The sequence below is a fragment of the Coprinopsis cinerea genome (assembly GCF_000182895.1).
Source record: "Coprinopsis cinerea okayama7#130 chromosome 4 map unlocalized cont3.4, whole genome shotgun sequence".
NCBI lineage: Eukaryota > Fungi > Basidiomycota > Agaricomycetes > Agaricales > Psathyrellaceae > Coprinopsis > Coprinopsis cinerea.
This window is the reverse complement of record NW_003307541.1, coordinates 661815-682195: the sequence shown is the minus strand read 5'-3', so window position 1 is coordinate 682195 and position 20381 is coordinate 661815. Positions and strand designations below refer to the sequence as shown.

At 51.5% G+C, this 20381-nt stretch overlaps 6 protein-coding genes and 3 non-coding genes across 9 annotated transcripts; 5 read left to right on the top strand and 4 right to left on the bottom strand.

Annotated features, from left to right (window-relative positions):
- Nucleotides 1-1716: 1716 nt before the first annotated feature.
- Nucleotides 1717-2033, top strand: CC1G_09074 (hypothetical protein; the record flags this gene model as incomplete). Its single annotated transcript, XM_001838394.2, has 2 exons — nucleotides 1717-1960; nucleotides 2011-2033. 2 exons carry the CDS (start codon nucleotides 1717-1719, stop codon nucleotides 2031-2033), a joined length of 267 nt encoding a protein of 88 aa, XP_001838446.2.
- An 859-nt stretch (nucleotides 2034-2892) lies between these two features.
- Nucleotides 2893-2999, top strand: CC1G_20085. Its single transcript has one exon. It is a non-coding gene; the product is annotated as a tRNA-Lys (tRNA).
- Nucleotides 3000-3178: 179 nt separating this feature from the next.
- CC1G_09073 (hypothetical protein) lies at nucleotides 3179-5479 on the top strand (the record flags this gene model as incomplete). Its single annotated transcript, XM_001838393.2, has 5 exons — nucleotides 3179-3199; nucleotides 3263-4486; nucleotides 4544-4688; nucleotides 4738-5344; nucleotides 5404-5479. The coding sequence occupies 5 exons, from the start codon at nucleotides 3179-3181 to the stop codon at nucleotides 5459-5461; spliced, it is 2055 nt and encodes a 684-aa protein (XP_001838445.1). The 3' UTR covers nucleotides 5462-5479.
- Nucleotides 5480-7833: 2354 nt separating this feature from the next.
- On the bottom strand, nucleotides 7834-9828 carry CC1G_09072 (hypothetical protein; the record flags this gene model as incomplete). The annotated part of the gene is made up of 3 exons (XM_001838392.2): nucleotides 7834-8294; nucleotides 8355-9753; nucleotides 9808-9828. The coding sequence occupies 3 exons, from the start codon at nucleotides 9826-9828 to the stop codon at nucleotides 7834-7836; spliced, it is 1881 nt and encodes a 626-aa protein (XP_001838444.2).
- A 334-nt stretch (nucleotides 9829-10162) lies between these two features.
- On the bottom strand, nucleotides 10163-10285 carry CC1G_20084. Its single transcript has one exon. It is a non-coding gene; the product is annotated as a tRNA-Lys (tRNA).
- A 301-nt stretch (nucleotides 10286-10586) lies between these two features.
- Nucleotides 10587-11358, bottom strand: CC1G_09071 (hypothetical protein; the record flags this gene model as incomplete). The annotated part of the gene is made up of 2 exons (XM_001838391.1): nucleotides 10587-11201; nucleotides 11263-11358. 2 exons carry the CDS (start codon nucleotides 11356-11358, stop codon nucleotides 10587-10589), a joined length of 711 nt encoding a protein of 236 aa, XP_001838443.1.
- Nucleotides 11359-12553: 1195 nt separating this feature from the next.
- CC1G_20083 lies at nucleotides 12554-12674 on the top strand. Its single transcript has one exon. It is a non-coding gene; the product is annotated as a tRNA-Lys (tRNA).
- Nucleotides 12675-13048: 374 nt separating this feature from the next.
- CC1G_09070 (hypothetical protein) lies at nucleotides 13049-13827 on the bottom strand (the record flags this gene model as incomplete). Its single annotated transcript, XM_001838390.1, has 3 exons — nucleotides 13049-13190; nucleotides 13235-13311; nucleotides 13369-13827. The coding sequence occupies 3 exons, from the start codon at nucleotides 13825-13827 to the stop codon at nucleotides 13049-13051; spliced, it is 678 nt and encodes a 225-aa protein (XP_001838442.1).
- Nucleotides 13828-13906: 79 nt separating this feature from the next.
- Nucleotides 13907-20206, top strand: CC1G_09069 (ATP-dependent protease La; the record flags this gene model as incomplete). Its single annotated transcript, XM_001838389.2, has 14 exons — nucleotides 13907-14186; nucleotides 14251-14634; nucleotides 14692-14894; nucleotides 15065-15972; nucleotides 16034-16342; nucleotides 16609-16723; nucleotides 17029-17151; nucleotides 17241-17753; nucleotides 17962-18106; nucleotides 18186-18308; nucleotides 18378-18506; nucleotides 18670-18818; nucleotides 19415-19525; nucleotides 19586-20206. The coding sequence occupies 14 exons, from the start codon at nucleotides 13907-13909 to the stop codon at nucleotides 20204-20206; spliced, it is 4113 nt and encodes a 1370-aa protein (XP_001838441.2).
- Nucleotides 20207-20381: the final 175 nt, after the last annotated feature.

The following is a 20381-nucleotide window of genomic DNA, read 5'->3' as shown; positions in this document are numbered from 1 at the left end:
AAGGAATAAACACCAGCTTACAATGAACGTGCCTCTGTCGCCGCATTAGCGAATATGTCATTTCATTCTGCTTCCATCGCAGGTACACAGCGTCAATGGATACGTATCATTTGATAGACACCGCTTGCTCCCCTTCCCGCTCGTATATCCATACGCTCATTGTCACTCTCCATGTGCAACACAGTCCCATTTGTATGCACGTTCCAAAACTGAAATTCCAACATGGGAGTCGCTTCTCCAATTTCATGTCTCCGAAATACATGTACACTAATCTTCGGAAGTTAATTAGCACCGAATTTTAAGGGACGGAAGCATTCGTGGAAAGGCCCTAATCTAGAGTATTCTTCTTTGTGACTGGCCCTTTCTTTTACGATCGACAGATGGTAGAAGGTAGCTCATTGCAGTCGTCTGGTTTATCACGGATGCCTGTACCTGGCTCGATATCTTCGGTGGTCTGAGGATTGGTCCGCCAATGTAAAGTTGTCAGTATTTCAACGCACGAGCAGGACGGTGTGGTCGTGTGCACAGAAATCGTGGTAAGGTACGGAGATAGAGCTTATAATTGTACTTTCGAATGTACGAGCCTCGGATTTCGGTTTTCAGGCACACATAGGTACACGACCGCACACGAAGCCACCTGGAGGCCACGCCTTTGGAAGACGTACGTGTATTATTTGGCATTCTCAGGGTGCCCGAAGAGATATCTTACGGTCATAAGGTGCTCATGGGCGGTATCTATACGAAGTGTTCTCAATTAGGTATCCTTCGGTTTTCGTCAATGCACGTTCATGGGCCTCGAGTTCTTGTTGTGCCATATTTGGGGCAGCACTGCCATCGGGCGCTTCCTCAAGCGCCCAGCTCCATTTCGGGGAGACTGAAAACTCACAATAGAGAGCTGCGGCGAGACAGTACTGGGTTGCACTACCAATGTGGGATTGAAAAAGAGGGGTACACTTGATGGTAGTTGTACGAGTTAACACTAGTACATCCGTGACTATCGAGCGGGAACCGCGTTTCACCAGCGGTACGCATTTAAAACTTACACGCTTAGCTACGATGAGCCTAGCTTCTTTAACTTCCAACGATCAGTACTCTATGATCTAGCGTTCTGATTTGTGAGTGTAACCAAACCATCGCTCTCCTTGAGCTCGCCTACCTGTACGAAAATAGGAGCAACCAGATGCATAGACTATCGTGGGTGAATGATTGGGGCAATTGCCAAGGTCACATTGGGTTATTCTGTCAGGGAGAGATGAGACTATTTACATCCGCGGTATCAACTGTTGTGCCTTCGTTTCAGGTAAGCTCCGTCTTGCTTGAAGCCGACATCGACGGGGATCAACCGTTTGTGATGACCTCATCGGAGCTTGAACTGCAAGGAAGAGAAAGACTTGAGCGAGATATGTAATCTGATCTGGCACATCCCCTCAGACCATCGACATAAACCCCCAAGACAGGCAGTTATCCACGTCCATCTCGTCAATGCTAGACTCGAATATCCCCGTTCCCGTCGACCCATCAGCGGAAACCCTTGCAGTCCCACTATCCGAGCTAGCCAATCAGTACCACGACAAAAAGCTGATCGTAGGGGTGGCAATCATCTCTCTAACGAAGAAGCTTCTACTAGTGCGACGCAGTCCAGATGAAGACCTTTATCCGTCACATTACGAAATACCCGGGGGAGGAGCGGAAAGGGAGCTAGATTCTAGCTTGATCATGACGGCGATCAGAGAAACGAGAGAAGAAACTGGGCTGAAAGTAGAACGGGTTTTGGGAGTTTTTGATGGGTTCGAGTATACGACGAAGAAAGGCGTCAACATTCAGTTTAACTTGGTTGTCCAGGTGGAATGTGGTGCCGAGGAGACCGAGCCACGAGTAACGCTTAATCCTCTCGAGCACGATCATCATGTCTGGGTTGATCCCAGTGACGACTTTGTTTCCATGTATCCAATGAGCGAAAGTATGTCTAAGGTAGTTAGAGATGCTCTAAAGATAGTAGAAACTCTATAGCCGTAGATATCTGGACCCCATAGAAGCGGAACGTTGCTTGTTATCTATATTCCGTAGTAGTACACCCAATGGCGACGACCACTTGCTGCAGCTAGACTAGCAGTACTAAAATTGACAACGATATGGCACTATTATTGAGTACCGATGGCTTTTCATTGCCATCACCAAAAGGTACCTAACCATTCAATACAATGAAATATCGAGTGATCCTTCTTGTCACCCGGGATAATCACACTACTGTTCCAATGGACGGCCCTTCAATGGACGACGTTTTACTGAGTGAAATATACTGAAATGAAGCCGACTTGTTTAAAAGGTTCTAAAAGGTTCACCCCGCGGACCGCCAAGCGAACTAGCGACGTAAAAGCCGGCCAGCCTGGCGGGTCATGACGTCACACCGAGCGAAGCTTGCTGCTCTGAAGCGGGGACTTTGACAGCAAGGAACAAAAATTCTGCTTTCATTAAAATGTTACAAAAAGGATCGCATCGAGGTAAGAGGATCCTCATACATCCCCCAAACATACCAATGAAGAGCGAAGTTCAGCCATCATTTCGGCACCTTTTACCGAAGCCACCACTCCTTCGAAGGAAACACCTCTCCTTGAAAGGATGCCCGACATCACTTTATCTTAGGTACCTTTTGGTGATGGCACTCGTACGACGCTGACATGACGGGCGCCGAGCAGAGGAGCGTTCAGCAACGTTCACAATTCGGCCTCTCTCACATACTGGGTAGTACATACGGACAGTGAATGTATGTGAGAATACTATGCATGAGATTAGTTATGTACAATTTACAAGAGGGGACCTGGCTAGTTCGACTCCCGAGCTATTCGATATCTCGGCCCTCCATAGTAAGATGCAATGACCTGCTGTTAACATGCCCGCCTAGCTCAATCGGATAGAGCGTCAGACTCTTACCGTCTAGGATCGGGTAGTTCCTTCCGTTTGGAATCTGAAGGCTGCGAGTTCGACCCTCGCGGTGGGCTATGGAATACTTTTTTGCGTGCTAAACAACCGCCGGCGCCAAAATTTTGCCCGGTGCCATGAGGAGGTAAGCGGAGTTCAAAGCGGAGAACCATTCGCTACCTGCTTGGCATCCATGGCGTCAGCGCTTTATTTCCTTTGTTCACGGTCAACGGTCATCGCCTCTTGGAGTCCCAAGGCCATGTCGAGGATTCCCGCCTATGTGAGTAAGTGAACGGCCCATTTAATGCTCACCTTTCTGATTAGGACGATTGTTACTGTAAAGCTCATCGAACGGGCAAAGAACGGTGACGAACTGGCTCTCAGACATCTTTCGGATATCGTTACTCCTGAAAACTACACCCTTGCTGCTCTAGACGCGACGCTCGCCCATCTTCGAATCGAGAAGCTACCCACGAACCCCTCAGAGGTTGCCGCGTTTTCCGGCATCTGTCGCGGTGCATTGCAATGTTTCTCTGCATGCATCTCGAATTGTTACCGGGGCCCAACGTATATCCGGGCCACGATCTCAAAGGTTATGGATCAAATGGACGACATCCTCTCTTGGGTGAACGTCTTCACTGCGTATGTCCTTGGGACGAACCTCTCTGCTGAAGTTGCATCCGCTGCACTGCATCTTGCTGTGCTAACGGTTGTCATTTTGATGAGACTCGAACCTCAAGTGGAAGACCAAATTCTCTGCTCACCAAAGACGGTTACTTTCTTTCTAAAGTCTTGGAATGACCGGCGCTGTGACAACGGCATGCCTTTCGTCTTTGACAACGTGTCCGGATGTCCTCTCGTCACCCTCTTTGCAAGGTATCTAGGACATCCGGAGGGGTACGACCTCCTCGTCGAATCCATCACCTCATCTCGAAGAAGGCTCGCGGCTTTTTGCGACTCATACGTCCTCCGGATCACTGTCACACTTAAAGTGCTCGAGAGCGAACCTGGCTTTGACATGCCGAACTACATTTTTACCCTCCTCTCCAACCTCCCTCAGATCGCCTCGAAATCAGTCCTTATCCATCGCGGACTCCGAGAAAGCCGGATGTTGGACCAAAGCATTAGAACTCTGGTGACACTTTCCCCCCAAATCGACTCGAAGCAGAAGTTTGGCATGTCTGCTCTCGTGCTACATGCAGCGTATCAGCGCGGAGCGGATCCGATAAAGGGCGTCGTCGAGGTGCTGCGAGCTGGAATGATGCGCCCGCTGGTGCTGGGGATGCTGACCTGTCCCGACACAGGATTTGGCGAGAATGCCATGGTGAGCCGGTTATGCGACTCCGTCGTGAGAGCATGGAGGGGGTTCTCGTTTTATCCAGCGGTCATTAGGGCGTTGAAGGAGGCTGTGGCGACCGTTCCAAAGGAGAAGTGGGTAGAATTCTCAACGAAAAGGGCCTTGAATACATCCGACGTGTTCCACACTTTTGTCGGTGGAATCGATGAGCGATACGCGATGATGGAGGCGGTGGAGAACGATGGGATCGATTTCTGTGATAACTACGCGGTATGTTCGTTTCGAATCTGCGATTCTCTTCGTACAAGCTGAATTAGACTACCATAGCACAAGCGCAGACCACGAAAGCGACTCTCACAGCTAAGCCAGTGCTCTCGATGTCGGACAGTGGTCTATTGCAGTCACGAGTGCCAAAAAGAGGATTGGGTTGCGGGTCATCGAGACGAGTGTTATACCATGCGCCTCAGCCATCGTATGTTCTCTGTCTCGACTTTACTGCTGGTACTGAACCCTGATGACAGTCAAGTTGAGGCGCGAAGGCGTCCGTTATTCACCATCATCACGCGCCTACCATCTACATCTAACCTCCGTCGCCTTGAATCTCAGACATCGAGAATGGGATCGTCTGGCACGGAGGTACTACCCTGACAAGGATCCACGGGATTGCGTCGTAGTTGTCGATTTCACCGGCGAGGTCGACGAAATTCGAGCCCCGACACTACGAAAAAGCCGTGGTTTACGACCTTCGGATCCGGCGAGGATCATCCCTGTAGACGTTTACCTTCAACAACACTGGAATCCGGAGAGATGGGAGACCTTTTCCGAGTGCGATGCTGCGGAGAAACGAGCTGTCGCGATTGTCGAGGATGCGTTTTTGGATCAACTTCACTTTGGATCAGATGATTCGAGCGAGAGCGGTGATGACAGTGCTGAGGGTAGCCGAAACGGCGGTGTGGATAGAGATGGTGAGGTTGGTGAAGCGGCAATCGATGATGCTCAGACGCGGATTGTTGAGAGTCTGTTCTGTTGGAATGGAGGGTATCGTATCTCGCTTCTTGGCGAGTTCAAGCCCGAGGCAACGGGGGCCGTAGAGAAGTGGAAGCCGGTGCGACACGTTGCCAGAATCCAGTGAGTCTTGTATTGAGTATTCATCGTAATAGGTTCGATAACCTGACTATGTCTAACAGGAGGAAGATAAGGAAGGGTGATGTCCTAGGATTTTTAGACTTCGGTTATGATGAATGAGATTTGGCTTTTTGTATCGAAGCGCGGCTCGTTTTGGTCACACAGGCTGGAACGATGCTCAAAACGAGGTGTTATTATCCGTCTGCCTTCGGTTCTTCCGTGGAATCTGTACGTGCGTACAATTGGCCTGGTTTACTCGCATGATGCACGTCCTCTACAATGACAAGGCCCTACATCTCCTCCCAACTCATCAAGGATGGATCCTTCGGATTTCATTCCGGTTGAAGGACCGTCTTCGAACACCATGCCGTCGTCCTCCAACCGAGGTTCACTAGCGAGATGGCTTTCTAGGTCGCAGTTCTCCGAGTCTGAGCAGACACGTAGCTTGAGCAAAAACCGCGCGGTGAGGAGGCCTGCCAATCTGTTCTACTGTTGCCTTTTCAAAATGGCAGGGAGCAGACTCGAGAACTACTTACGGTAGCTTCAAGGCGTTTAACATGCGGGCGAATGGAACGGGAACTTTCTGTCGGTGGTTGAGCGCATGAGGCCAAGGCGCGATGTTGGATGAGTTATTGAGACGTACCCAGTTAAGCGATAGGGACGTCACGGATAGCAGGAATATGGGCCTGTAAGCGGTATCTTTGTCATCGACCTAGAAGTGGTCTCTTTGGGTTGTCCTCGTACAATATGTATATCAGCCCTATTGTCACGGCGATCAGAAAGGGAGTCTTAGGTACTGTGGAGGAGACGTAAGGTACTTACCTTGAGAGAATATCGCGTAATGAAGAGGGGAGCGGGCGGCTTTAGGTAGGTCCGCAGAGTTTCGAACAGTGTTCCATGCACGGGCGCTTGCCAACGCAAAGGCTAGCACGTCGAAGGATATCATGATGGCTGATATCGCGCCGCGGACTGAAAGTTATAAAAAGCCATGTCATGAAACTGTGCGCGCCCCCGGGGCAAGAAGCCCTGCACTCACTTCTTCATCACATATTATCACAGAAGATAGAAGGGATAATAAGCAGCTAAAGTTAGCCTCAATCGCCGCCCAGTGAGTGATGGGGAGCGCACCCTGGTAGTGCGGGCTTGCCATCGCATCGGTTGAATGGTGCACGAATCTGAAATCCCCGTGGATTAGTAGTCGCCGCGACACAGGCCTCTGCTAACGGGGGCACGTACAATTAGTAGTATTAATACTGTGGCTCCCAAAAGACCCAGGACACCTGGGACGATCTTACTCTTGTTCCAGAACGCCCAAGTTCGTAAGGACCAGGTTACTAGGTCCCATCGTCATGGGCTATAGGTAAGAGAAATAGGGGATTGAACTGACTAATTATCCCAGCATGGCCAAAGATACTGAGTACTCCGCAAAGAAGATAGCCGGTGTTGCAGCTGCATACGCGTCTCTAAGAGAAATGCGAATAGGAAAGCTGACTGGGATACACGCACTTGAAAGTAAGGTGAGCGATCATAGCACGCAAGCAGCATATATGGAAGAATTAAACAGACCTCTAGTCCCGTTACTTCGGACGAAATGGCGAGGACGTAGATCAGGTTCGCTGCCAATGCGTATCGACAGCAGAGGTACAGAGGAGTTGAGAGTCGGAAAGGTTTCTTCCAAATATAGTTGACTTCGCTTTTGAAGGTTAGCGCGTAGTCGTAATACAGCAGCGCTGACTCGGTAAAGGGGCGTTGAAGTCCATTGTGAGGTCGGGGGTTGAAGAGCGCCCATAAAATACGCACCCAGACTGCAAAATTGAACATACGCCAGTCTTGTGTGTCACCAAGGGTTAGTACTTTCACAGTGGGTATAACACCGCAGTCCTTGCCTTTCGCTCTCAATCTTCTTCACGTGACTGGGGTCAGCCATCGGGTGAAAGGGTCTAGGAGAAGGGCTTCGGGTAAATCACGACAGCTTTATAGTATGGCTCATGAAACGTCTCCCTGGATTTGGCTTCCATCTGCATCATATCTCCATCTGATTACCATGTACGAGATCCATCGTGATGCAGAGCACAAAGAACCTCGCTGCCCGAATGATGCTGTCGAGAATAACGATCGAGTGATATGACAGTTTTGGGCGCTTAAGTATCGGGAATCGCACAGCCAATCTCAATGACCAAAGAATTGCTCAGACTTGTCTTGTTGATTATACTCATTTCTATTCATCTATTGGGGACTTTTGACACTTTAGTAGTATAACTGAACAAACACGCGTATTGGTAGCTCAGAGCTCAGATGCGGACCTCCTCCCCCCTTTGTCTTATAGCGCATCCGTAGGCCGCCGTATCCTTCGTAGCCATCTCAAGAGCACTGCTTGTAAGTACACCGAATTGAATGCGAGATTCAGACATGTCCCTGTATTTCAGAGGATGGGAAGGAAGCAGTCAGTAACCAGAGAAGAGACGATGGACGGTAAAGGGGAAAAGTTGAACTCACTGGATGCTAGCGACATGCTGAAGACAGACAAAATTCCCCGATGCCACGTCCTTTTCCACTTCCATTATCAGAGCAAAATGGTACCGAGGAACACCCGTGACAGTCGCAGCGACAAGAGTCGATTTCCCGCCGTTCTTTCCCTTCTCAGCCACAGTTTCAGACATATCCCGGATGCGTTTCGCAGTGACGGGGCACGGCTCGGAAGCGCAGAAATTACTCGTGAAGGTTTCCCTGGGAGTAAAAGCGATGGTTGGCTTGAGGCACATGTTGCTTAGGACTGTAGTCACAGTGTCGCATGAGGCGAGTTTCTCCAGGTATGAGGACGGGTCGCGACCTTGCAACGCGACTTGTGTGAAAGCTGTCTTCGAGTTGCCGATGTTGTTGAGAGCCGCGAGAACCAAATGAGCAGAGAAGACGCGATATCGATATGAGAATTCGATGTTGTGTGAATCGTTCACTGGATAGTCCATCAGTCTCTATTCCAGTGAAAAGCATAGAAAGTAAATCGGGGACGTACCAATGTAGCGCGATCGCATTGCTGAACATTGGGACTTGTGTCGTCGTGTCCAGTCTTCTTTCTGGCAAATGGGATCGCAGTAGAAGACCGAGTGGCAGTTGGAGCAAGATGCGACACCTTCAGGCCCCTTACCTTTGACGACAAGGGCCTTTTCGTCTTTGATCATACTCCCGTGTGATTCGTTGTCGCAGAGAGTAAAGAGGTGAGGAGCTTCATCCATCCTCTGCAGCAGATCAACCCTGGTGCGGAAAGCATCGATTGAGAATTCGGAACGATCCTTCACAAGGCCCAGGGACATGACGATAGGTTCCAGGAGCTTAACTCCGCGAGGGTGGTTGGAAAAGTGACTGTACACCCTAAGGAAGTAACCGTAAAGTTCGGATGAAAGCAACTGTGCAGTTGCGGGTATATTGTACTTCTGGACCGTTTTGATGCATTGTAACATCAAGTCGTGGATGCCAGCCTCGATGACTGTCTGCAGTCCACACAACGGACTCGCGTGAGGCTGGTACGACATACGCAGAGTGTTTGCGACCAGATGCACGGTATCTGTGTTGTTCCCTGGACGCGCCAAACATGCCGCTAACGTCTTGACCCATGATTGGAGAACTCCAACCTGACGCAACGCCCGATACACCAATCTCACGGAGCTAAGACGGTTCTGTATCCCTGCCAGAAGGTTTAGTGCATCCTGTACCTTGTGAAGCACGGCTTGGTCTCCAGCCTCCGCGTTCTCCAATCTCTCTCGGGCTCTGGTCAGGTGTGAAACAAAGCCTCTTACAAATCCACCGAGACGTGCTTCATCCGAAACGAGGTACGTGACAAAGTGATGCTTTTCGAAAGCCGTTTCCGCTTTGTTCATGTGATCCTTGAGGATTAACCCGAGGAGGACCGATGGAAACTTTTCCGTGACCACATCACAAATCGGCCAAGGTTTGAGCGCGATCTCGAATGTCTTCTGCGACTCGGTCACCAGCTGGTCAATGCGAATATCAAAGCGAAGTAGCCTGATCATGAGTAGACACGCCATATCCCCCACAATCTTTCTCCTCTCAAAGCAATGCTTCGACTTTGGAGAGAAGATATGGTTCACGAAAAGTAGAGTCCAGCTAAGTATGCCCTCAATGCAGTCATGGATCTTGTCGGCAGTGGACTGGAGCAGAGTCTCGGTATAGTAGCAGCTGTCGAGGCTTATAACGAGGCAGGCCATGATTTGAACCATTGGCTTAGCTTCGAACAGGCTGTGTATCGCAGAGTAGGACGTGGCCTTTGGAAGCTTCTCCATCTGGAAGTGGGTCAGGAGAGACTCGAGCAGCGAAATGGAATAGGTCCTTGGAGCAATGCTTTCAACGAGGGTTGAAAAGACTGAAGGGTCGTAAGACCTTGCTTGAGCAATGATCTATTAACATCGTCAGCACAGAGGGACATGTGACGGAATTCACTATGCACACACCTTCGGGGAAATGGCAGACATGGTGATACAATACAACGATAGTTCAAATTCGGAAGAGGTGGAAAGTGACAACGAGAAAACACCCCGCTTTTATACCTACCGGCAATGTCCATCAGTGGCATGCATCCCATTGTAGTTCGACCACCGGGACATAGATAAAGGCTTGGATCGATTACACCAGCTGCCCATTGTCAAGTCTGGCGCTTAGACCAACTGGGCAATCATTATCGCGTGACTACTGGTGTCCGTCATGGTTACTGGGATCTCCAAACACAACCAACATTATCTAACTAATGAACAATGATAAAGGCTGGGACAATGTGAAAGAAAGGAAAAAGAAAAGATGATGCCGAATAGCCCACCGCGAGGGTCGAACTCGCAGCCTTCAGATTTCCGTATATCCAAACAAGGAAGGTCTGTACCCTATCCTAGACGGTTTGTAAGAGTCTGACGCTCTATCCGATTGAGCTAGGCGGGCTTGGCGGGATGCCATCTGAGTGGCGAGGAGGAGCACCCCGCAACATTAGTACCCAATCACAACTGGAAAGTTGGCGCTTCAGGAAAGGTAGACGCGTGCGTCGATGAACACGCAATACTACTGAAACTCACAAGTCACAATGCAGTCCCCTACCCTGTTTACAGAGTTGAAGAGGGGAAAACCCGAGATAATCTTTCAGCGTCACTCCTATATTTTCCAACTATCTACAACGGTGAACATGTGTGTTCTGTTGAGTAATACCTTTCTCTAGAGGTCAAGTACAAGGACACGTCACCTCTTTTTAACGGCGGTGTCTGCCACCTGGCATCAAAGTCCTCCAATCGCGCAAATCGTTCTCAGCTTCATACTCCCAAGAATAACACCACTTCCATGTGCGGTAAAACGAGTCGAGCCACCACATCGGCTCCGGGCCTCCATACGGCTCGTACTTGCCCTCCTCCTTCGTCCCAATCCCAAAAAACTCACGGAGAGTATCGATATGCTCCTGCTTGGGCTTGCGATTTCCGGTCCTCAGACTATCCGCGAGGACGATACACATCGTCCGATCGTCTCCCTTGGGTCCAATGACTTTCTCGATCCGGATGGGACCTGGCACCTCCTTCAGGACATCTGGGAACTTCTCGGAGAGGACGCCCTGGAGGAGCTTGGAGGCGGCTTGCCAGTAGAGCACAGGTGTTGACTCGGAGTTGGGTGATTGGGAGGAGTCGTTGAAGAACCTGGGGAACCCGCAACGGTACGCGATATCGCGTATGGTGAGGTCGTCCACGGCCCACCCGAAATTGAAGCGGGGAGGCTGGAATTGGTGACCAGGGCGCAATCTGAGCCCGTGCGGGATGTTCGGCGAAGGTAGAAGCTTTGTGAGCGCTATGCGCCATTCTTTCGCGGTTTGAGGGTCCTGATACGATGGTAATGAGTAGTCTGGACCTCAGCGGACTGTTCTACCTTTTTCGACGAACCTTGGGGTTCATGCGCCACGGCAAGAGCTCTTTGGGCAAATGCCCGTATCGCGCCATGAAATCCTTTGTTATAGCAGGAGGAAATCTCTCCTCCATGATATAGCTTTCGTAGACACGCTGAGCAGTAACTAATTCTGTAATTGACAAGCCGTTATAATTCGCTGTTAAGCTGACTGCCACGCAAGGGAACTTCAACTTCAAAGTCCGACGCCCTGCCGCCCATTGTTTCAATGATGCTTGACTCGCTCTGAGCCATACGTTGAATGTATCGATCGCGATAGGGACGTGCGCGTGAAGCGCACGGTCGGCCTATAAATTATCGATGCAGCTGTAAACCAATCTCTCGTTGGTCAAATCACCGACCCTATGTCTAAGTTGGAAGAGGAGCACAACCCGCGACTATCTTTTCAGTGTCACTCGTAAATATATTTCTGTATATACAACAAGTAATCCCAAAAGTGTGAAGTGACAACTGTACAAACGAGACGACGAGGGGGTCCGACGATGAATCAAAGGCGGATAGTATCACCCAACAAGCTCTTCGCGTCGCGCAACCCAATCTCAGCTTCATATATTGCCAAGAATGATACCACGTCCACCTGCGGTAAAACGAGTCGAGCCACCACATCGGCTCTAGTCCCCCATACGTCGTTGTCGTCGCGACTCGCCTCCCGTTACCTTCCTTTGCATGCGCTACTACTTACAGTCAACACCGCAAGTTATTCCAACGCCTCCTCTCTATTCCCCCATCTACAGACAGTAACAGTTTGTACCCACAGTTACAGTGGCAGTGGCAGTGGCTGTGGGCAGGGCAGGTCGTCAAGAAAGAATCTGAGAGGAGGGGAGATCACAAATAGGTCCTTGGGCCTACTTGCTTTTTTGCCATCGCGACGATGATCATGACTCGGATTCAGCGAGCTAACCGGTACCATTGGCACTACGCCAGGCCTTTTATTGATTTTTGCCTTGCGCAACAAATGATTGTGAAGGGCTTCGGTACAGGCGTTCCAACCTCCCTAAGTATCATATACATCGACCGTGGCCAATTTGAGGCCTTAGGCTGGCAACTGCGAATGTGAGCTGTGTGACTCCAGCGAGGGATAAGTAAGTACTAAGTAATGACGCTTCTTCAGCTCGTGTACAGTAGTTTGATATATATTTTAGAGACGTATGTAGCAATATTAGCGCATAGGCGATGGTTATAGCGAAGACAGCGACATTGGTCCTTGAGCTTGAACCTGCGTTGCGGCGACCGTGTGCTCCTCCCAGCCATTCAGACGTTCCCCGCCAAGCCCGCCTAGCTCAATCGGATAGAGCGTCAGACTCTTAACCGTCGACTAGGAGAGGGTAAATACCTTCCTTGTTTGGATAAGGAAATCTGAAGGCTGCGAGTTCGACCCTCGCGGTGGGCTATTCGATATTTCATTTTTCTTTTCGGTTCATTCTAACGCTACGTCTTTTTTCGTTCCCTGTTTTCTTTTCTTTTGCCTTGGTAAATTCTCTTTTCTTTCTTTCTTCCTTGTTGTATCCGTTTTCTTTTTCTTTGTAGATTGATTGAGTGGTTTACGTATCACAGTGTTCTGTGTTGTTGTCAAGGCCTACTAGCGCCTACTACCCATAATTGCGACAAGTTTTACGTCCACTCTCGAGAGAGAGCGTCAGAATGACGAGTAACGCGCCCTTACGAAGGTAAGCATCAGATAGGGGCTTCTCGACGGATCTGTCAGCACAGCTCGGAGCCAAGAAAAATGACGCGAGTCGGCCGAGCGCGGGGGGCGAGCTTACATCACACGCCAGCGAGGGTCGATTTTTCAGGTGTCACTGTTTCCGTGTCTTCCTCCACACGCGCGTCTGTCTTGTCCACAACTCCAGCGAGACTCGAGTACACAGCGACTCTCTTCTCTTCTCTCTCTTCTCTTTCTCTCTTGCTAGGCAGAAGGGTTAGTTAGTTACTGGCCTGGAGTAGACCGACCCTTCTGAGGGATTCGCAGACGCCATGTCGCTGCTAGCCAGCACGAGCAGGCTATTCTCCACCCCGACGCCGTTGTGCTGTCGGAGTATCTGGTCGTCATCAACGGCCACCTCGACGATTGCGGCTCGACGTACCACAGCATCCGCACGCAGAACGCAGCTCACAGCATCTTCTACATCTACGTCTACACCACGACGGTACCTTTCCGGGGGAGCGTTTGCTGCTACGCAAGTGCGGTCGCAGCCGAGATGGGTTAACTCGAAGACGGGGGAGGATGGGGAGGGTGAAGGTGAAGGCGGGGAGGAGGGGGGTGGTGGTGGGAAGGATGGTGGTAAAGTGAATCCGGGGAATAGAAGGAGTGAGAGTGAGGAGGTAGTCGAGGAGGGAGGGGAGTCGTCTTCCCCATCCTCATCCTCATCATCTTCGTCCTCCGCGTCGTCGACGTCATCCTCGTCGTCCTCGGAGGGTTCGACGCCGCCGTCCTCCGCCTCTTCGACACCGCCGCCATCATCCAACTCGAGTTCGAGTGGGAACCAGCTAACGAAACCGAGTATCCCGTCGTCGTACCCGTACCCGCTCCTCGCGCTGCCCATCGCGCGCCGCCCGCTCTTCCCCGGTTTCTACAAGGCAGTGGTCATCCGCAACCCCGACGTCGTGCAGGCTATCAAGGAGATGATGCGGCGCGGCCAGCCTTACCTCGGTGCTTTCCTTCTCAAGGAGAAATCCTCGTCATCGTCATCGGTATCGGAATCAGACTCCTCGGCTACATCGACATCGGAAACTTCAGACTCGGACGGCCCCTCGGACTTGGAATCCATACGCACCTCGCTGTCGAGGGAGGAGGAGGACAAGGATGTGATTGAGAGTTTGGACGATGTGCACGATGTTGGCGTGTTCTGCCAGGTTACGAGTGTGTTTGCTGCTGCTGCGCCGCCTAGTCCTGGTAAAGATGGTGCGTCCCAACTCAACCCTTTTTCCTTGTCCGTTGATTTGCTAACGACGTAAAATGCGTGCAGGCCAGCCACCCAACCCGGACGCGGCCGGTAAACCCCAAGACGAAGCGCTGACAGCTGTACTGTACCCACACCGCCGCATCAAGATCACCGAGCTCGTACAGGCTGCTCCGGCGCCGGGCGCACCTTGGCCCCCGGCTGGTCACAAACCCGTCGTCCATGTCGTCGAGGAAGCGTCCAAGGAGGTTCAGGAGGCTGTTGAGCAATCGCACAAGGACTCATCGCCGGCTGCTGCGACTGAAGAGCCCGCTTCTGAGGTGGAATCGACGACGACGGCTAGTGCTGAGGAAGCGGCTGTGGCTGAAGGAGCGGAGGCGATGCAGCAGGATGTTCAGGAGAAGGCTCAGGAGGGTGAAGCTGGTGCTTCTGCTTCGTCGAGTGGTGAAGGTGCGTGTCCTCCCCACCCAAACTCATACCAACCTGACGACGTTCTCCCCATTTCAGCCACGCCACCTCAAACCCCCACGTCCTTCCTCGCCAACTACCCCATCTCCCTCGTCCGCATCGTCAACCTCGCCACTGAACCTTATGCGAAGGACAACCAGCACATCCGGGCGTTCACGTCGGAGATTGTCTCGGTGTTCAAGGATATTGCGCAGTTGAATCCGTTGTTTAGGGATCAGATTACGAATTTTAGTATTAATCAGGTAAGTGTCGGGTTGTGTTTGAGGGAGAGGCGAGGCTAACTGGCTTTCCTTCCTTCGCGCGTCTTTTGTTGGTCGGCGCCATCGTACCTCGCACGTATCACCTCGTTCCATCGTCCATCATCCCACCTCCTTCGCCTTTCCTCTCGTCACCGCCATCCGCACGCATACAGGTCACCTCCGCCAACGTCTTTGAAGAACCCGACAAACTCGCTGACTTTGCAGCCGCCGTCTCCTCGGGTGAGCCCATCGAGCTCCAATCAGTCCTCGAAGCAACCTCGATCGAGACCCGTCTCCGCCTCGCGCTCTCCGTCCTCAAAAAGGAGCTTATCAACGCGCAGTTGCAGTCCAAGTTGAGCCGGGAGGTGGATTCGAAGATCGCTAAGAGGCAGCGGGAGTACTACCTGATGGAACAACTGAAGAATATCAAGAAGGAGTTGGGGATGGAGAGTGATGGAAAAGACCGGCTACTCGAAAAGTTCCGTGAACGTGCTTCCAAGTTGAAGATGCCGCCGCAAGTGAAAAAGGTTTTCGAAGAGGAGATGACCAAGTTGTCGATGTTGGAGAGTGCGTCGAGTGAGGCGAATGTGACGAGGAATTATTTGGATTGGATTACGAGTTTGCCGTGGGGTGTGCATACGCCGTTGCCGAGTGTTAGCTTGGTGGAGAGTAGGAGGATTTTGGATGTTGATCATTATGGGCTTGAGCAGGTTAAGGAGAGGATTTTGGAGTTTTTGGCGGTGGGCAAGTTGAGGGGTATTTCGGCGGCCACGACTACCAACACCACCACCACCGAGGAGGGCGACAAGAAGGAATCGACTTCGACGAGCGATAAGACTTCGACTTCTTCAACCGACAAGGAATCCACCTCCTCCTCGGAGGACGGTGAACCCGAACACACGGAAACCAAACCTGGTACCGGCGACGGCAAGATTATCTGTCTTGTTGGACCTCCTGGTGTGGGCAAGACCTCTGTTGGGCGTTCAGTGGCGCGGTGTGTGGGGAGGCGGTTTGGAAGGGTTAGTGTTGGTGGGTTGACGGATGTTGCGGAGGTTAAGGGGCATAGGCGGACGTATGTTGGGTGCGTAGTTGTTTTTCTTTTTTTAGTTCTGGTCTTGGTCGTACCCTCTCCGGCAACAAAGCGCTAACCACACCCTTCCTCCTCTTCCCTCCTTTTCCGCCTTCCGCATCGTCGTTCGTTCGTTCGTCGTTCGTTCGTTCGTCGCTCGTTCGTTCGTTCGTTCGTTCGTCGCTCGCTCGCTCGTTCGTTCGCCGTCGTACAGAGCCCTCCCCGGCAAGATCATCCAAACGCTTAAACGACTCTCTACTGAGAATCCGCTTATTTTGATTGATGAGATTGATAAGATTGGGAGGGGTGTTAATGGGGATCCTGCCAGTGCTTTGTTGGAGATGTTGGATCCGGAGCAGAATGGGGCGTTTTTGGATCATTAGTGAGTGCTCGTTCTTTTGGTTGGGTTTTTTTGTTTCGGTTTTGGTTGGGCTTTTTTGTGCTGCCCGTTTGTTCGTCTCTCGAGATGCAAAAGAGTTTGGCTCTGGGAGGGCGTCGGGCCCCCGCGAGCGCTCTCGTGGGGAACAGACGCGTGACACGATAAACGAGAATGGGCGTTTGTCATGAAGAAAAGGAACAGAATGTTGAAAGCTGACTGTCCCTCTTCCCTTCCTCTCTCGCCTCACCCTTCTCCGTCTCTCGATATAGTCTCGACCTCCCGGTGGACCTCTCAAAAGTCCTGTTCGTGTGTACTGCCAACACGCTTGATACGATCCCTGCGCCGCTCCTTGACAGGATGGAGGTGTTGGAGGTTAGTGGGTATGTGAGTGAGGAGAAGAGTGTGATTGCGCAGCGGTATTTGGGGCCGCAGGTGAGTTTTATCAGTTTTTGAGTTTTGTATTTTTGGGGGTTTCGCTTTTTGGAGGGGTGGTTGTTGTTGTTGTCGTTCGGGTGTTGGACGTCGTTTTTTGGCGAGGGGGAGGAATGATGGCCTTTGGGGTGTTCTGGAGATTCGGCCTCTGTCGTTTGGTCGATCGAGACGAACGACGGTGGACGAGGAAGCGGTGCTTTTGGGTGATGAAGATGTAACGTGATACTAACGAACGTTTCTTCCGCTTTCGTTTGTAGGCTAAAGAGCAGTGCGGATTGAAGGATGTCGATGTGGAGGTTACGCCTGAGGCTATTGATGTTCTTATCAAGTGGTATGCGAGGGAGAGTGGGGTTCGGAATTTGAAGAAGTATATTGAGAAGGTGCGTTTTTTCCCTTTTTTATATATAGTATTATTTTGCTCGGTCGTCTGTGTTGTCGTAGCGTGGAACTAACAGCAAATCGTGACCAGATCTACCGCAAGGCTGCGCTCAAGATCGTCCAGATGACTGAACCCTCCGAGTCTACCTCCGCCTCTACCTCTGCTTCCACCACCGCGCCCTCTTCTCCCTCGGTTGAGTCTACGACTTCAGCGAACGAGGACTCGCCGAACCCTTCGACCTCGGACGTGCTAACTTCGGAACTGACCTCGCACACGCCGACGACGACGAAGGATAGTCAGCCGCTTAAAGTTCCGAAGGATGTGCATTTGAAGATTACGCCGGAGAATTTGAGGGAGTATGTGGGACCGCCTGTGTATCAGCGGGATCGGATGTTTGGGGGGAGTGAGAGGCGGAGTGGGGGGGCTAAGAATGACAAGGGGGGTGTTAGGGAGGAGGTGAACAAAGAGGGGGAGAAGGAGAAGGGCGAGAAGGAGAAGGGAGAGAAAGAGAGGAAACGGAATCGTCTCCCCCCACCTGGTGTTAGTACCGGTCTTGGGTATCTTGGCAATGGGAGTGGTGCGTTGATGCCTATTGAAGCTATCGTGAGTTCTTTTTTTTGGTTGGGAGGGGGTGGGGATAGGTTGCTGATCGGTTTTGTTTGCTTTTTTTTTTCTCGGTTATCTTTGACTGTGGTCTTTCGTCTATCGGTTTCGCCCCGACGCCGTGAATCGTTCGACACCATCGCTCCTTCGACGCTACTTACTACCTCGACACCATCGCTCCATCGTCCAACGTATTGACCATGAACAGTCGATGCCGGGCAAAGGCAACCTCCAGCTGACGGGTAAACTTGGCGAGGTGATCCGCGAGTCTGCGCAGATTGCGCTTTCGTGGGTTAAGGCGCATGCGTATCGGTTGGGGTTGACGAAGGATGAGGGGGATGTTTTTGGGCAGGGTGCGTGTTCTTGTTTTTTTGTTTCCGGTTTTTTTGGTTCCGACTGTTAACTAACCCGTTCCCGTATCTTTGGTTTTAGATCGTGATTTGCACGTGCACATGCCTGAAGGTGCGGTTGGCAAGGAAGGGCCGAGTGCTGGTACCGCGCTCTTGGTCGCGTTTGTGAGTTTGTTCAAGGGTGTTAGGGTTGATAGTGATACCGGTACGTTCGAGTCCTCAGTGGGCTTTTGAGTAACGAGTGCTGATGTGTTCTTTTTCTTTTTGGCTACAGCTTTGACGGGCGAGATCTCACTTTCTGGACAAGTCTTACCTGTTGGTGGGCTCAAGGAAAAGATTCTTGCTGCGCATCGGGCGGAGATTAAGAAGCTTCTTGTTCCTGAGGCTAATCGTGCTGATATTGGTGAGTTCTTCCCTTCCTAACCGTCGTTTCGTGCATGGTTCTTTCGATCCATCCGTCGATCCATCATCGCTTTTTATCCATCATCGCTCTGCTTTATCTCCGTTCCCTCTACATTATCTCCTTTCGCTGCGACGAGAACGTGCTTTACTAACGACCATTCCAGAGGAGAACGTCCCGCAGAGCGTGAAAGAGGGCATCGACATTGTGTATGTTGAGAACGTTGAGGAAGTCCTTGATGAGGTGTTTGGGATTTCGCTTGGTGAGGAAGGAGAGGGGTTGGGACGGGAGCAGGTTAATGAGGTGAAGGAGAGTGTGAGTTCGGAGAGTGGTGCGGTGGTTGGTGCTGAGGTTGCACCTAAGAACTAGGATGGCCTCGAACCACTGGGATAGTCTACGCGCGCCCAGAAATTGAGTGCAGTTAGAGAAGAGATAGAGACGATAACTACTACGCACATTCATTCGCTTTTCTTTTTTTTTTTTATCATCATAAACTATAGTATAGCATTTGGTTTCTAGCATTGATATTTCGTCGTTTGCTTTTTCTTTTGTTTCTTGTTGCGTAAAGAGCAGATGTGAATATACTACCTACCCCACTCGCCGTAATCGTAATCCATAAGTATGCGTTTCGATGAGGTGATGTAGGCCTTGGGCTCGAGGTGATGCGAGGCGAGGGACCACGTATAGTCTGGAGGCGACTGCGAGGACACAAGTTAACGGCAGGGGACTGAGGAGGGACAAGGAGCGGGTTTCGTTGAGAACTTCAGGCCTCACAAGTGCGGGGGAAGGGCGTCGTGGTTGCGTCGGAGCCCGTTGACCTTGATATAGGGGTCCGCGTCGGACTTTGAATCTGATCCGCTCCCGTCAAGTCTAACATTCAGAACTTGACTCAAACTTACTTCTGTCTGCAGGCGCCGCATTTCTCCATGTCCCACACATCCCTAGCTTCTTTGAGGGAGGAACTCCAAGAGCGCTATGGCCATCTTCCCAATGAATTTCTGCCATGGCGTACGGATCCCACGGTTCGTCCGTCGCCCTATCTGCTTCATCTAAGCCAAACGGAGGTTGATATGCTATACTAGGACACGCAAAGCACCAGAGAATGGATTACTGCGCTTTCCCAGCATTTTCCCTCTCCCCAGCTTCCCCGCGGACTCAAACTACAGCGCGGCTACCACCTCCAGCCTCCCCGCTTCAACTTTGGGTGGGCCATGGACCACCTCACGATGCGCGACATTGCATATCGGTGCGGGTTCCCCGCGTTCCTCGACTTCTCAGGCGACGAAGACGTCGTCGACGACGATAGCCTACCGGAGCCGACTATCGACTGGGACAGCGCGACCGGTCTCCTCCAAGACGTTGTCGCCTCCAAGTTCCCCGACATCGCCAAAGACCTCGCAGCCCCCATCCGCATCGAAGCCGTCGAGGGCCGGAACGGCATCTCGTTTGCGTCGTGCATCGTCCTCGCGGATAGTCTCAGGAGCGGGAACAGGAAACCGAAGCAGGAGCACATCGATACCCTGCGCGAGTTTTTCGGCATCGGAGCGGAGGAAGAGGAGGGAAAGTTCCAGGTGTATGGGGGACCGGAGCCGATGTGGTGGCTCGACAGCAGGTACTGCACGTGGAGGTGGAAACGTTCTTGGGAGTATGAAGTTGAGAATGGGTTGCGCGACTGGAGGACTTTGGTCCCAGGTGGGGGTTGATCTATTGGCCTCTCGGATAGCCTGATCCCTGCGAGTTTTTCGGCATTCGACACCGGGTATTCGACGTGGGTGGATTGGCCGGTTGACTTCCCCCTATGACGACCTCAAGGATGACTGTCGATTCAAGTTCATTTAGTCTAGCGTCCCCTTTGAGCAATTATCTGTTTATTCTATA